Source organism: Numida meleagris, chromosome Z, assembly GCF_002078875.1.
Source record: "Numida meleagris isolate 19003 breed g44 Domestic line chromosome Z, NumMel1.0, whole genome shotgun sequence".
NCBI classification, from domain to species: Eukaryota; Metazoa; Chordata; class Aves; order Galliformes; family Numididae; genus Numida; species Numida meleagris.
The window spans coordinates 70,798,929-70,815,037 of record NC_034438.1 but is presented as its reverse complement, the minus strand read 5'-3'; the positions used below and the strand labels follow the sequence as shown (position 1 = coordinate 70,815,037).

The window sequence follows — 16,109 nt, the reverse complement described above, 5'->3', positions numbered from 1 at the left end:
CAGAAGGTACTCTCAGCAATATAATAAAAGAGAAACAACGAAGAAGAAATAGTTGACAAAATGGAAAAACTACACACGGTCTACTCTTAACATAAATGATCTGCCAAAACCATTGACTATGGACAGGTAGAGCTAGTAGTTACACGGTGAAACAGTTCACATGACTGGAAAGCTGTTACGGATGGCTGTGTACAATTTAGGAAAGCCAGGCCAGCAAGACAAGGCAGTAGAGTGCTCGTTTTATGAGAGAACAACTGGAATGTATTGAGCTCCACCTAGGGATGAATGAGAGGGAGAGCTTATGGGTGAGAATTAAAGGGCAGCCCAATGTGGGTTACACCACTGTGGGTGTTTACTACAGGCTGCCTGATCAGGAGGAAGCTGATGAAGCCTTCAACAGACAGCTGGAAGTAGTCTTGCACTGGTACTCACTGGGGACTTCAACCACCTTGGTATTTGCTAGGAAAGCAACACAACCAGGCAGGTACAGTCCAGCAAGTTCCTGCAGTCTATGGAAGATAACTTTCTGATATGGGTAGTGGTGGAGACAACAAGGAGAGAGGTGTGCTGCTTGACCTTGTTCTTACTATCAAGGAAGGAACACTTACAGATGTGAAGGTTGAGGGCAGCCTTGGATGCAGTGACCATGAGACAGCAGAGCTCAGGATCTCGTGTGGAAGAAGCAAGGCAAAAAGTAGGATTGCAATCCTGGACTTCAGGAGAGCCAACTTTGACCTCTACAAGGATATACTTGCAGGCATCCCATGGGATAGAGCCCTGGGAGATAAGGGTGTCGAAGTGAGCTGGTTAAGATTCAAGCACTATTTCCTCCAAACTCAAGATGGGTGCATCCCTAAGAGAAAGAAATCATGCAAAGGTAGCAGGAGACCTGCATAAATGAGCAAGGAACCCATGGAAAAACTCAAATGTGAGAAGAAAGTTTATGGAACACTGAGAAGAGCATGGGCACTTGGAAGGAATACAGGAGTTTTCAGGGCACGTAGAGATGCAGCAAGGAGAAATTGTAGAGAAGCTGCTTTAGCAGAGGAGTTGGACTAGATAAACTCCAGTGGTCCCTTCCAACCTCCACCAGAAGACAATCCAACTGCCAACAGAAAAAAAAGTTAAAAAAGATCAAGTTTCCGCTGTATAGGAGAAAGTGGCATGAACCTTAGTCCTTCAAAGAAAGTTGAACGACAAAACAGAAAAACTCAAGTCAGTTTTAAAATGACTGGGTGAATAAAACAGCACTTTAGAAAACATGTGATATGCTTCTACTTGTCCCAGCTTCTGCAGAGATCACCTCTCTCACATGTAGCCATTGAGTGGAAGTTCTGCCAGAAACAAGGGCGTAAGAGAATGGAAGCAAAAAGGAAGGCCACCTTAAATATCTAAGAGACAGCAACAAGTAAGGGACACTAATCATAGCACAAATTTAAACGGAAGATCTGTTGTGGAACACTGGGCTCAAATTCAGTTGAACTATAGTTCATCTGTAACCATAAGATCTGATTTTTCAAGATATTAATCTATTTCACAGAATCACAGAACCACAGAATCTGTTGAGTTGGAAGGGACCTTTAAAGGTCATCTAGTCCAACTCCCCTGCAATAAACAGGGACACCCACAGCTCCATCAGGTGCTCAGAGCCTGATTCAGCCTGGCCTTGAATGTCTCCAGGGTCACAGCATCTACCAACCCTTTGCACAACCTGTTCCACTGCTTCACTACCTTTACTGTAAAAAAACTCTTTTCTTATATCCAGTGTAAATCTCCCCTCTTTTAGGGGATTTCCCCTTGTCCTATCACCACAGACCCTGCTAAAGAGTCCGTCCCCTTCTTTCTTATAGCCTCCTTTTACATACTGAAAGACTGCTATCACGTCTCCCTGGAGCCTTCTCTTCTCCAGGCTGAACAACCCCAACTCAGCCTGTCCTCACAGGGAAAGCATTCCATCCCTGGGATCATTTTTGTGTCCCTCCTCTGGACACACTCCAACAGCTCCATGTCTCTCCTGTACTGAGGACCCACATCTGAACGCAGTACTCCAGGTGAGGCCTAATCAGCACAGAGCAGAGCTGGCCTGATGTCCACACTGCTTTCGATGCAGCTCAGAATACAGCTGGCTTTCTGGGCTATGAGAGCACACTGCTGGCTCATGTCCAGCTTCCCATCCACCAGGACCTCTATGTCCTTTTTGGCAGGGCTGTGCTCTATCTATTCCTCCCCCAGCTTGTATTGATCGTGGGGGCTGCTGCAACTCAGGTGCAAGATTCTGCACTTGGCTTTGTTGAAACTCAGGATGTTCTCCTTGGCCCACTGCTCAAGCCTATCTAGGTCATTACAGAGGGCATTACTCCCACCTGAAGAAAAAAAAAGGCAAGAGCACAGGAATAATTAGCAACAGAAATAGGCTGTGAAAAGTGTATTTTCAGCAATACTTTTTGAAATGTTACACAGTCAGTTTATAGAATTATGATTATTGATGTTTGACTCCTTTGGCAAATTTGGTAGCATCCAGCTACAGGGATTATGCATGGAAACACTCTTGAACTTAAAGGCAAGTCACGTATCAGTGATCAGGTATGCCAGTGTAAGACAAATGATCTGCAGAATTTAAAATGAATTGCAGTGAAATAAATTCCATAAAATCTATTCATAGAGCTGCAGTTAAATTGAAATACATTGAAATGAATCCCATAAGTTCCTAGCTGCAAATTCCATCTTCTTCTGAAAGCCAAAATGATTGGACTAAAACCAAGAATCTACTCTTCCATTTCACTTACACTAATATAGCTTGATTGCTAAGAGCTTAAAAGCAATTCCCTTATTTGATATCAAACAGATTTCACCACCTAAAGCAAATTATTTATAACTTAAGTAGTTAGTAGTAGTAGCTTTTTCTTTTTTTTAATTAGCATCATGCTGAAAAACAGTATTCCATTTAAGTTATTCTAACATTAGAGTCAACAGAGGCTTGGATTTTTATAGTTTTTTCATATTGCCTCTCTCCTGCCCCAGAAGAGTTAGTCATATTTTCACTGATGAAAAGGTGATCCAACAACGAAATGATTTCTGTTTGTGAAAATGTCAATATTAACCCTTTTTCATGATCTACTTTTTTAAACATCCCTGAAAGAAAAGGAAGAGAAAAAAGGTACAATTGGACAAATTATTCTATTCTCGTGGAAGTACATAAAAAGGAAAAACATAATCCAACCTAGCGTGCAGTATTCTAGTACATTCTGAAAAACATTCCTCTAAGTGGCCGTAGTATAATAATTGATGGGAAGAAACATCTCACAGACACTATGCCATCTACAAGAAACCACGAGATAAGGACAAAACATTGCCTTCTGTTGTGATCTGTAGAAAAATCACTCATACACGTGACTTCAGATAGCCAAACTGAGCTAGCTGATGGAAACAAATAGTTCAGAACACTCACATTTACAAAAATTCAGATGAAAATCTTGCAGTACACAGAAGTCTCAAAAGAAGTACAATAAAGAAGGAACTACACAGAAGCTATGAACTAGAACAAAGACTTACACAAGTCTTACACAAGGGCTGTGTGCATTGTCTTTGACAGCTCAAGGTGCTGCTGTCTTTTCACTAGAAAGTGCCAGAAGCCATTAACCCTTTCAGGGTACAGGTGCTCTACCTCACTGTTTCTGTACCAGTATGAAAGTAAGGGAATTGGTAAGGAACAAAATCAAGCATCTCGCAAGAATCAACATAACAGGAAACCCAAAGCACCACTGACCATCAGGCATTAATTTGAATTCCAAACAGATTCAAACCTACAAGTTCCAGCCACAGCAGAAACAAAGTTTGACCAATGTCAGCATGCTCCATTGAGAAGCATACGGCAGAACTCATTCAAAAAGAAGTCGTGTTTCCTTTCAAAAACTTACAATCTATCAAACCACTAAAATCTTCAAGCTTCCGGATTTAGAAGTTCTTTATTACGAATGACGCACAACATAAAAAAAACTACGAATAAGCATAATAAGAGCTTTTTATAGAAAATCCATTTCTACAATTCTAAAATCTACTCCTAAATTCAGGTATTTAACCCAGAGAGATTACTGTAGTACAAAATGAAGTGCCACCTAGTGTGTTTATATAACATGAATACAAATGAGTTCAATCTAATAACAGGGGAAAATCAATCCTCAATGCCAGTGACTCAGTTAGACAAGATCTAAGTTTTACCTTCAAAACTTACATTCAAAACTCCTGTGTCAAAGCCACACTCAAGTATCTTCTAAAAAAATTTGTTGAAAAGAAGTGCTACACCATTTATGAATGCAACAAAAAGAATGTATGTCCATTAATGTTATTTTATTAATATCTATGGTATTTTCACGTGGGCAGGGAGAGCTATAATAACTGCATAAACACAGCTTAAGACATCAATAGTTTTTAATACGCTGAAAAGCAAGTTTGTGCATACAATCGTGGAGTTTTCATGAAACTAAAAAATTCTACTTTCACCTTCTGAATTAGTGCAGTGCAAAATACTTAGGCAGGAAAAGAATGCATGTTTCACTGCACACGCTCTAACACTTTTGGTAACGGCAAAAATTTTCAATACAAACTCATTTTCAATTTTATAAAAGAAATGATACACTGAAGTTAGGTGCGTTAACTGAAAAAAAAAAACATTAAAATGACAAAATGAATAAAAAAAAGTCAAGTCAGCTTTCTCATAAGCTCACTTTTGTTGTTGTTTAATTTCTCCTTATCAGCTGGTTCCAACTGAAAAGGAAAAAGAGATTTCCATTAATTTCCTTAACTAAAATACTCCCTTTGAGCTGGTCAGAAAGTAAACATCTATAACTCACATATTTAACTTACGTATTGTAACTTACCTGCCTGGGAAATCGGAAGAGAGAATTTTTGTAAAATATATCTTTAGCCTGGCTCCACGTGCCATCAATGATGATCATAACTGGTGGGCTAGAAGACATCACAGTGACTTCTTCCAAATTGGTTGCTTCAGCTCCAGGATACAAAATAAGAGTACTGGGATTTCTGCATACAGTTGCTAGCTCAGGATACCTACAATGCACATACAAAAGAAAACAATAATTACTACAAGAGTCCATGAAAAAAAATGGACTTCCAGATATTCTATATTACTAAATCCGATTAGTCTCCTCCGAAGTTCATTTAAGTTTTTAAAAAAGTCCATCACTCAGTTACTAATCTCTCTTCCCAACACCTCAAGAAAAACTATTAGAGTACTGCATCTAGTTCTGGATCACACAACACAAGAAGGACGTGGAGCTGTTGGAGCAGCACCAGAGGAGGGCCAAGAAGATGATCAGAGGATGGAGCACTTCCCCTACAAGGACAGGCTGAGAGAGCTGGGGCTCTTCAGCCTGGAGAGGAGAAGACTCTGGGGGAACCTTACAGCAGTCTTCCAGTATCTGAAGGGCCTACAGGAAAGCTGGGGAGGGATTTTTTGTAAGGGCAGGCAGCAACAGGATGAGGGGAAGTGGTTTTAAACTGGAAGAGGGTAGATTTAGACTAGATATTAGGAAGAAATTCTTTACTGTGAAGGCGGTGAGACACTGGAACAGGTTGCCAGGAGAGGCTGTGAATGGCCCCTCCCTGGAAGCTTTCAAGGCCAGGCTGGATGGGGCTGTGAGCAACCTGGTCCAGAGTGAGGTTTCCCTGCCTATAGCAGGGGGTAGGAACTAGGTGATCTTAAATGTCCCTTCCAACTTAAATCATGCTAAGTATTGACACCTCCCTTCAATTCCTAGGAGGGTGCAAAAAAACAAACAAACAACAACAACAAAAAAACCACAAAAGTAATCAAGGAAAACTTTGATGAAATAATCTTCTTGGAACATTTTCCGATACTTGAAGTCTGAGAACATCCTCCAAAATATATCTGAACTCAAGATATTTTGAACGGTTTACTAGAATTTAATATGTGTATTTTAGTAAAATTTGTTCAAGTGCTAAACACAGAAGTGCAACAGTTCTCCATTTTCAACAATGTATATAAAAGGAATATCAGTAATCCTTCTGATTCATCTCTACAGGAAATTTTTGAGAATTTCACCATTTCCTTTTTAGTTATTACTATCTCTACTGTTGCAGTCCCCAAACGTACACATTCTGTTCTTCCTTCCTGCAAACATAGCAATGGAATCAGAAATTCCAAGCTGTTCTCCATTAAGTGTTAATATACGCAGAAATTCCTGACATTTTTGCAAGACACCATTATAAGTTAGTTTGTAAAATCTAAGAGAAGCATTATCATTAAAGTACTAGATTGGACAGCTTAAAAAACACATAGTAGGATGAGATGGCAAGGGAAAATCTGAGAAAAGGCTGGTAAAAAAGACTTTATTACTTGTGTTAAATCACTTTCAGCAGCATCACCACGTAGACTCCAAAACTGCCTCAATTCAAAGAGTAGGTAGAAATAGGAAGCAAAGGTTCACTATCTGAAGCATGCGACAAAGAATAAGAAATTAATTCTGTATAGTACCTCAGAGGTTATAAAGAGTGACTGATGTGGTAGGAGGACCACAGTAATACATAACTGAAATAGTGTGTCACATTTGCCATTTGAAATGGCAAGGGATGCCATTACTAAAGAATGAGCTCAAATTAACTACAGCCAGCAGACGAAGTTGGTTAGCCATACTACCTATCAAGAACCAGTGAGCACAAGAAGGCACAAACAGAGGCAAGATGTAGAAACGTAAGTTCACGCAGACTAATTCCAATTGCCACTGTGATCTCATAGCTTTTAAGCACTGTGAGGTGGGAGCCTGTGTCACTTTTCTAAAATTCAAGCAAGAATCTCGTTTTTTACTTTCCTTATTATAAGGTAATAAATAAATAGGTTAGGGAAGAAAGCAATGCTTAATAATGATTCTTGAGTTGATATATACTAGGTGCACTTTAAACCTGTCCAATCCATTATCAATCTCTGGGGACATTTGTGAAAACAGATTTTTATCAGTAGTAGGTTCAGACACAATTGCACTGTCTAGGACACTGAGATTCTGAGCTTAAGACCAAAAATGAAAGAGGAAATGAATTCAGTGTAACCAGTAGGTTCATAGCCAGTACACCAATATTTGACTGTTCACAGTTCCCAAGCAAACAGTCCAGCCTGATTTGATTCAACAATACATAGTTAATCACTGAAAACAATATTTACTATAAAAAAAGAGAAGCAATATTTCCTTACAAAACAAACAGTATAAGAAGTGTAAACAGAGACAGGAAATACGTAAGATAAGTCTGTGGAAAACAGAACTACATGGAAATTTATCTGCCCATCACGTTGTTTGTTTTTTTTTTTTAACCTAACTTACATTATCAGTTTAGTTTAAGGAAAAACCATGCTACACAAAATCAGAGAGGAGGGGTATCTCGGTATGGGATACATTGTACTCAAGGTTTAAATCTACAAAATTGTTCACTAATTTCAGATGTTTGTTCTGAGAGCCCAAACCCTCAGAAGTGCTAAGTACCTTAATTATGGGCTGGGAGAGCTTTCAAATAATTAACAACTCTTAGGTAGTTAAAAAAAAAAAAAAGTCTTTGAAATGGGTGTTTAGCCTTGAAGGCAGGAGAAAATGCAAATTTTCTCTTAATACTAATGCAAAACCATAATCATTCTGCAGCACTGCAAGTCACGTTTTGCTTTTAAACAAGTGCTAAAAGGATGACACTGTGCACAAACACACAAAATTTAACTCAATCCATGGTTAAATTTAACAACTTCTTTCATGTAGGGTATGCTAGTTACATATTTTGACTTCCTTTTTTCTAAGTTTAAGGATTTCTAATTTTTCCCAACAAATTATTTAAAGATCTTATGTATATGTAGTTTAGTACTAATGTAAGAAATAAAAATACTTACATCATAGAAAGTATGAAAATACAGTAAAGAAATGAAAGCTATGTAAATAAAGCATTTCAAAATGCTAACACACATAGAAATCCAAGATGATCAGGTTTGTGACCACGTGAGGAACCTGAAGATCCACAAGTCTACAGGTCCTGATGAGATGTACCCCAGAGTCCTGAGGGAATTAGCTGATGTATTCACCAAGACACTCTCAATGATATTGCAAAAGTCATGGCAGTCAGGTGAAGTCCCTGGTGACTGGAAGAAAGGCAGTATCACACTTGTTTCTAAGAAGAGTAGAAGGAATGACTGCAGAAACTACTGACCTGTCAGTCTCTCTTCTGCACCAGGAAAGATCATGGAACAGATCTGCCTGGGAGCTATGCTAAGGCGCATGGAAGATAGGGAGGTGTTACGAGAGAACCAGCATGGCTTCACCAAAAGCAAATCCTGCTTAACCAACCTGGTGGTCTTCTATAATAGTGTAACTGCATCAATGGACAAGGGAAGTGCCACTGAAGTCATCTGCTTGGACTTCAGTAAGGCCTTTGACATGGTAACCAACAACATCCTTCTCTCCTAATTGGAAAGATGTGGATTTGACAGGTGGCTGTTTGATGGACAAAGACCTGGCTGCAGAATCGAATCCAGAGAGCAGTGGTCAGTGGCTCAATGTCTGGATGGAGATCAGTGATGAGTAATGTCCCCAGTGGTCAGTGCTGTGACCGATACTGTTTACACCTCTCCTACAAGGACAGGCTGAGAGAGCTGGGGCTGTGCAGCCTGGAGAAGAGAAGGCTCCAGGGAGACCTGAGAGCAGCCTTTGACCATCTAAAGGGAGCTATAAGAAAGGACAGACTCTGTAGCAGGATCTGTGGTGATAGGACGAGGGGAAATGGTTTCAAACTTAAAGAGGGAAGATTTAGGCTGGATATAAGGAAAAAGTCTTTTACAGTGAGGGTGGTGAGGTGCTGGCACAGTCTGTCCAGAGATGTGGTGGATGCTCCCTCCCTGGAGACATTTAGGGTCAGGCTGAACAGGGCTCTAGGCCCTAGGTTTATCTAGCTGTAGGTGTCCCTGTTCACTGCAGGAGAGTCAGATTAGATCATCTTTAAAGGTCCTTTCCAGCTCTTAAGGATTCTATGATTCCCAGAAGCAAAAATGAATGCCCAGTTAAAAGCTCCGTGAGAAAAGAACACAAGAGGAAATGTAAACATTACATTTGAAGTCTGAGTCTTCACAATGCAATTCACAGGAAAACAACAGCTTTTGATGCACTGGTATCTTCAAAGAGCTTATCACTGACTTCAACTATCAACTGACTTCATCCTAGAATGACAGTCAGCACATATAGAGAGCTATTTAGTACACTTTGCTTTCATATCAACAGTTTTTCCGAAATATCTGCCATCTTTTCCAGGTTATGGTTCACACAAATAGTATCTACTGCCATCTGTCACACAGCAACCAAATGTAACATAATACTGGCAGGAAGGTTCAACCTCTACTGTTATACCACCAACATCTGTTTCTGACATTTGGGCCAACTTAATAAAAGAAGAGGCATTACTTTCAGAGCAGCTCTCACACATATCAACAGTATCACTTTTCACAGCATCCGAACAATAATATGCTTCTGATGCCTTTGCTTTGGTAAAGACAGTAATACACTCTATTTAATTACACACTGTTTATGAAGTGCTGCTACATACAGTGGCAAGAAAGGATTTTCTCTGCTAGCATCAAATGTTTTCAAAGGAAGCTTATAGGAAACGATTGTGAAAAATTAGCAATTTCACTGTAACGTTGAAATAGAGCTTTTGCTTGATGAGCTCTTTTGAAAACCTTATCCATACTCAAGGCACAACTTTTTTTTTTTCCCCTACAAGTTTTGTCTTGCATGCTTAAATTTAGGAAAACATGAAGCAAAAGGCTAGGAATTAGATCTGATCTTCATGCAGCTTTATTTCTAAAAAAAACCTGCATATAATCCCACTTTAAAATCTTCATACTGATTTTTTTTAATACTATTCATTTATTCCACTATTTAAGACTGATTTGAGGCAAATACTATGGCTTATTAAAAATATAAGAGATAATTTCATTAAATGTTGATGTTTGTATTCATGATGACTCTAAAAATACTGAAGGATCTCAAGAGATATTAAAGGATATCTGCCAGCTTTGAAAGTCTCTTCAGAGCCACAACAGAAGTAGGTCAGTGCTGCGCTACAAATGGAAATGCATTTTTGCATTTCACCCCTACCAAAATTTTCCCTGCAAAACCAGGGTGGAGTGAAAAGCCCAGCAACAAGTCATTTGCTTATAGCACTGTCCAAGCTCTTGCCTACGAGATAGAAATGTGGCAACGAGATAGAAATCTCACACCACACAGTGGACTAGTGTACTGGAGGTAAATAAGCAAATTCTTAGAAAGACACAACCCTGATTCCCAGTGTTTGAAACTGGTAAAAGCTGTGATGAGTTGGGTAAGACTCACTAAAGTCCTAGCAGGTTCACAGCTACTTTTTCTGTGAACTCTTTACTTTAGGGTGGGTTTTTCTTGGGTTTATGTGTGTTGTTTTTCTGTTGGTTTTTTTTTTCCTTCATTGGTTTTGTTTTTGCCTTTCAATCTAAATTATTTTATTTAAATCCATGAATACAATTCTGTAGTTGAGATAGAATTGTAAATGTGGGGCAATGAAACCCAAAGGAAACATGGAGGTAAGATGGGAGCATGGGGAAAGTTAGGAAAAGCACGATCACAAACAGTGACTCCAAGACAAACTAGCCCAAGCTTTTGAAGAAATAGCTGAGTTTATGAAGGAAGAACGTCACACAGCAGCTACTTACAGTCAGAAACTGTGTCTCTTTGCTTTTCTTGTCATCTTTTGGTATACGGTACTCAACAGCTTTTACAGCATTTGAGACTTTTATGTCTGCCGTGAAGTCATGCAGCTTTGGCAGTGTAGATGAAGAATGGGACTGTTTGTGCAGTTACAGACAAGACATTGGGACCACATGCTTGACAGCAAACCCTTCTTTAAGAAGCATCTCCACAAACAAGTTTACTTGATAGCTTATTATTTCTGGAGCAATTCAGTGAAATAATTTCCTCCTGCGATGATCACTCCTCACCCTCGTTCAGGACATCAACATTTCCAACACTGGAATGTGACTACAGTATACTACTAGCAGACATGTCAAAGACAACAATAAGGCTGCGCATGGTTGGGGGCTCCACAATTAGCCCAGGAGATTGGAATGGGAGAGGAAGAAAGGGGTAAAGTGGAGTGGTGTGCTGCTGGCAGTGCAGTAGACAAAGTTACATCTTATTCCAGCACCTGTTATCCTAGACTTTTCCGTAGAACTTTTGTAGAAGCCTTTCTTAATATGAAGCATGACTAACTTCAGAGAATTAATGGAGACTTCAATTTTATCTTCCTGTTCAGTCAGAAGAGTTAACATGCTGATGGAAGACTCTTTGAAACTACCAAATCTGAAGAAAATACTAAAAAAGCTGAATTTCTCAACAAGAAGTATTTCTCTTCCTACAGATCAGAGGTTGACTTTTTAAAGAATTTAAAACTCTATCAATCAGGGGGAAGAAAAAAGAAACGTTGTTATATGTGAAAAAAAAATTCTTAATCACCTGTTCCTCCTGAGCACTTTTAAAGAGGCTGCAAAAGAAGGTAGTAACTCCTAAATGAGTGAAAATGAGAACTCATTTATAAATTAGGAAAAGAATAAAGTGAGAGCATAAAAAGCATCATGAAAACCTTCAGACAACTTGGAATTTCTTTTCTAATCATTTCTACGTTGCTAAATGCTACTAGTCACACTTCAACATGTTTTCCAAACCAAGAACAACAAAATGAAAACAAAACAAAATCAAACAAATAAAGGAATTTGCAGAGCTGACTAACATTAAGCTTGAAGGCAGGATAAAATAAAGAGGTTCAGGAGTTACTTTTCCCCACAGAAGAAAGAAGCACAAACTAAGAGGACGAAGGCAAAGGATGAAAAGGAAACACAATGAGAACACTACTACGCTTCACTAATGTAAAATCTGTAAGAAGTATAAATAAATATGAATAAAGAGACAGGGAAGTTACTCAAATAAGAATGGTTACAGAAGTACAGCATAAGTCTAGATAGGTAACATCAAATTTAGGTAATTTAGGTAACTTAGTTAATTAACTAAGCAAGTTAATTAAAAGAAGAGGAAAAAAAAAAGATGAGACATTGGCCTGCAACTGAGAAGAAAAACAACAATGAATAAAATTAGCACTAAGTAAACTTCAAAGTTCAAAAAAGACAACTTCACAGTTGTCCTTTTCAATGGAATCATGGGGGTTGCACAATAGGCGTCAAGAAATAAGTACGTAGCTATTGGCCACATTAAAAAGTACTCCACTGCAGTTAAAACACTACGTCCTTTCTTGTGTGAAAAAATCTGTAGGGAAAGGTGGTAAAGGTCTGTGAACAAAAAGAGCAAGAGCGATCAATGGCTTTACAGATAAACCATATAAGCAGGAGTTGTAAATCTTAGAGGAAAGAAGGCCAAAGGAGAACCTAGTCAATAATTCCCAAAAATACAAGAGGAAGAAAATAATCTATTCTCCGTGTCTACAGAGGACAGGAAAAGAAATACTAAGTGTCACTGAAGACATATAGGTTCAAATTCAACATGAAAACAATCTCAAAAGCTTTCTAATCATAACAAGGTTAAGTTCACGTATTAAAGCACAATAGACCCACTGAGGTTTCTGCAGACACTCCAGTATTCAGCTGTGTTAATAACATACCTATCTACAGTGGATTTCACTTCCACAGCTGCGTAGCAGTGGCATCCTCAGCATCTTTCCAGCCCTATTTCTCCAACTTTACAGCTATATGTAATAGACATCCAGTGCCAGCATGATGGCATATTAAAAAAAAAAAGTTTCAAGGTAAAACTATGGTCTTTATCTATTTAAGAGAAATATTTGTTGTACTTGCTTCTCATGGAAACCACCATTCAGCCTCAGTTTTAGTTTGCGACAGGCACTGCAGGCCCATATAAACCATTCACTCTGACAAAAATCTCTGCTAAGCAGAAGCATTCAAACCTTCCATTTGTATCTGAAGTGTAGCCAACCACTCTGTCACAGGAGATTTATATGTTCTCATGACCACACTTAAGATAAGTAGCGTTGCACTACTTCTGGGATGCGTGGTCTTGAGACGTGTAAATTAAACACTTTTATCTCATTATAATCTAGTCTTACTATCATAAACATTTTTATTATACTTCTATATTCAATTTCCTTAAATTGAATGCCTGTAAATAGTTGTAATTCAGGGGGATCTATTATGCATTGCCAATGCCAAAGGCAAGCATTACAACTGAAACAAACAAACAAATAAACAAAAATCCAACACAGCCATTAGTTGCAAACAGTAGTCACATTGTAGAACATAAGCTAATGTATTGTCAGTTGAAAACCATCAAGTTAATAGAAACTTCTGTTTTTCTCATAATCTGGTCACAAACAAGGGACTTTACCTGTTTCCATGCTCCTGCACTGGAAGACTGTAGGAATACTGATCAAAATAATTCACATAAGGTAGTTAAATAAAAATAAAGGCAAGTCTCTATAGTCTCTACACTAAGAAACTGTCCCTCAGGATCAATATTGAAGAATAAGAGAAAAATAGAAAATTGACGTTTTCATAAAAGATACACTAATTTTTTTTAAGAGTAAGAGGTATTTAATTGCTAATGTAACCTGGCCTTGTCCATCCTGTTAATCAAATCAGCAAACTGATTTTCTAACTAGTGTTATCTACCTCTCCCACCTTAAAAACGTACTTTTGTGTTTACCATTTCCCTTATTTCTGAAGTGTTTTCAATTCTTGTTCTATGATGCAGAAGCAGTATGGAAGATACGGACACGATTATGAATTGTGTTATAATAAAAACACTATCTGATTTTTTTTATTTTTTTTAATAAGGAATATGCTGCATCTAGTCCTTTTTTGAGGACCTCCTGTGTTACTTTCAGCTGGGACAGATTTTTCTTCAGAATCTCTGCTATGATGCTGCGTTTTACTTCTAGGAGAGCAGCAATGCTGATAGCACACTGATGTTTATAGTTGCTGCTAAGCAGTGTTGTGCAGAGCCAAGGCCATTTGCAGCGAATTGCAGATGGAGCTGGAAGGGAACAGAATTTGGAGAACTGACCTTAACTGCACAAAGGGATATTCCATGCCATATGATATCATGTAGAAGGAGTTTTCTGAAGGGGGTGGTGAACAATTGCTTGCTCATCACTTGTGATATGTATATATATACACTTGTCATATATCTATACATATATCTATATATTTGTCAAAACTGTTATTCTTTTCCTTTTCTCTACCTTAGTAAATAGTTTCATCTCAACCCACAAGTTCTACTTTGTTGTTTTCCTGATTCTCTCCCCCATCCCACTGGGAAGGGGCAGTGAGCAAATGATGGTGTGGCCCCATTAATTAGAGCTGACTTCACCACAGCTACAAAGAATGACTGATGAAAGTGGAACTCTGGGAATGTCACTGTGAAACTAAAATTATCTCTTTAAAATAGGAAAAATAATTCTTACCTTACTTAAATCACAAGAATCATTCTCAAAGTGAAATTCAGAGAAACTGCATTAATCTGAATGACTGTAGTGGACCATAAGAGTTCATTAAAAAAACACAGCAGTGTAGCAGTTTGCATGCAGCTCTTTCACAAAATGTAGTTGATTATTACTGCAGCTTATAGATAATTACTAAAACATGAATTTTGTTTTCATTTTTAATTAAAATGCACTTATCTTAGTATTTGCACCATCGTGTTTTTTACTACTAATAGACACTATAAACATCGTAAGAACAAAATCAACACATCCACATAAAATATTATTTTGTAGACTGTTCTTAATGTTTACCCAGCAACTTGAAGTATATCTATTTAAACACCGAAAAGAAAACCATACCAATATAGAAGATAGGAACCTAATCAGAAGAACGTATTTCCTTCCTCCCTTCACCAGACTAAGAAGACATCTGAGTTTTTGTACAAAGAATACCCTTAATTGATGTAATTCTTGATGTATTATTATCTGAGAGCTGAATATTTTGAATATTTTAAATCCCCCAAATGTAACAGTACCCACAACAGATACACTGTGAGAATATTCAGCAAGTTTTCACACCTACAGTCATATAGGGTAACACTGGCAGATTATTTTTGACAGTGAATGGAACAGCAGCCAGAGGTATTGTCCTCTCAAGATATGGAAAGCAGAGCCACCATCTTGGCAAGTTTTTCATTCGTCAACCTCAATACCAGTTTCCTCAAAGACGTAGCAACATTTTAAATGAAATAAGTTCACTGCAAAACAAAGCAAAACCACACAAACCACCCCCCCAACACACATAAAAAAGCAGGTTTCCATATTCTGACGGAGACCTTTTTCCTTTAGTCTGCATACAGTATCCTCTTCCTATCTGTGGTTCACTACATGATCTAAAACTTACCAAAGCATTTTATAATTTATGTAACTTCAAGTTAAAAAGTGAGAGAACTAATAATTGGCTTTCTTACAAAGAAAGTGAATATTCTCAGTTAACCATGGAGAAACCTGATTTGCATCACACAGAGCAGTACCTGATATTACCTAGATGCTGTAACCATAAACCGAAGCAATTCCCTTCTGCACAACAAACACATTGAGACTAAAGCCTAACCCTCTCTCAAGCAGTATGTGGGAATTGGTCAGAAAGGCGGCCAGAGAAACTGCAGTAATGCTAGCAGACTTCTCCAACTTTTTTACTCTCGCCAGATGCCTTTTATGTAACACAATCTAGCCACCCATGAGCATTTCTAAATACCTTAATTTCCGTAACAAGGTTTCTCATCCTACCCAACTCCACAAGGCTGTAAAACTTCTGTTGAGTATTTTCCTTTAATATCTGTATTGCTTTTTTGCTGTATTTTAGTATGTTAACCATGTATACTGTAAAAGCCAGTACTTCTTCTAAGAGCTTGTTTTGTTGGGAAGTAGGACCAAACTGAAACAGAAGGCATCAGAGACAAAAATAATCTTCCATTCCTTCTGCTGGAGTTAAAAAAAACTCTCCAGACATTTCTCTGTAAACTCAGGACAAAAACAGAGAAAGGAAAAGAGAAGGAAAAGAGAAGGGAAGG

The 16,109-nt window shown here is 38.2% G+C and overlaps 1 protein-coding gene across 2 annotated transcripts in view; it reads right to left on the bottom strand.

The window, feature by feature from the left end:
• Positions 1-16,109, bottom strand: part of DTWD2 (DTW domain containing 2) — a 69,742-nt gene that overhangs the window by 20,011 nt on the left and 33,622 nt on the right. For both annotated transcript variants that reach the window (XM_021380905.1, XM_021380907.1), the window contains exon 4: positions 4,878-5,067. In XM_021380905.1, coding sequence (XP_021236580.1) covers positions 4,878-5,067 — 190 coding nt within the window. The remainder of the gene's footprint in view (positions 1-4,877; positions 5,068-16,109) is intronic.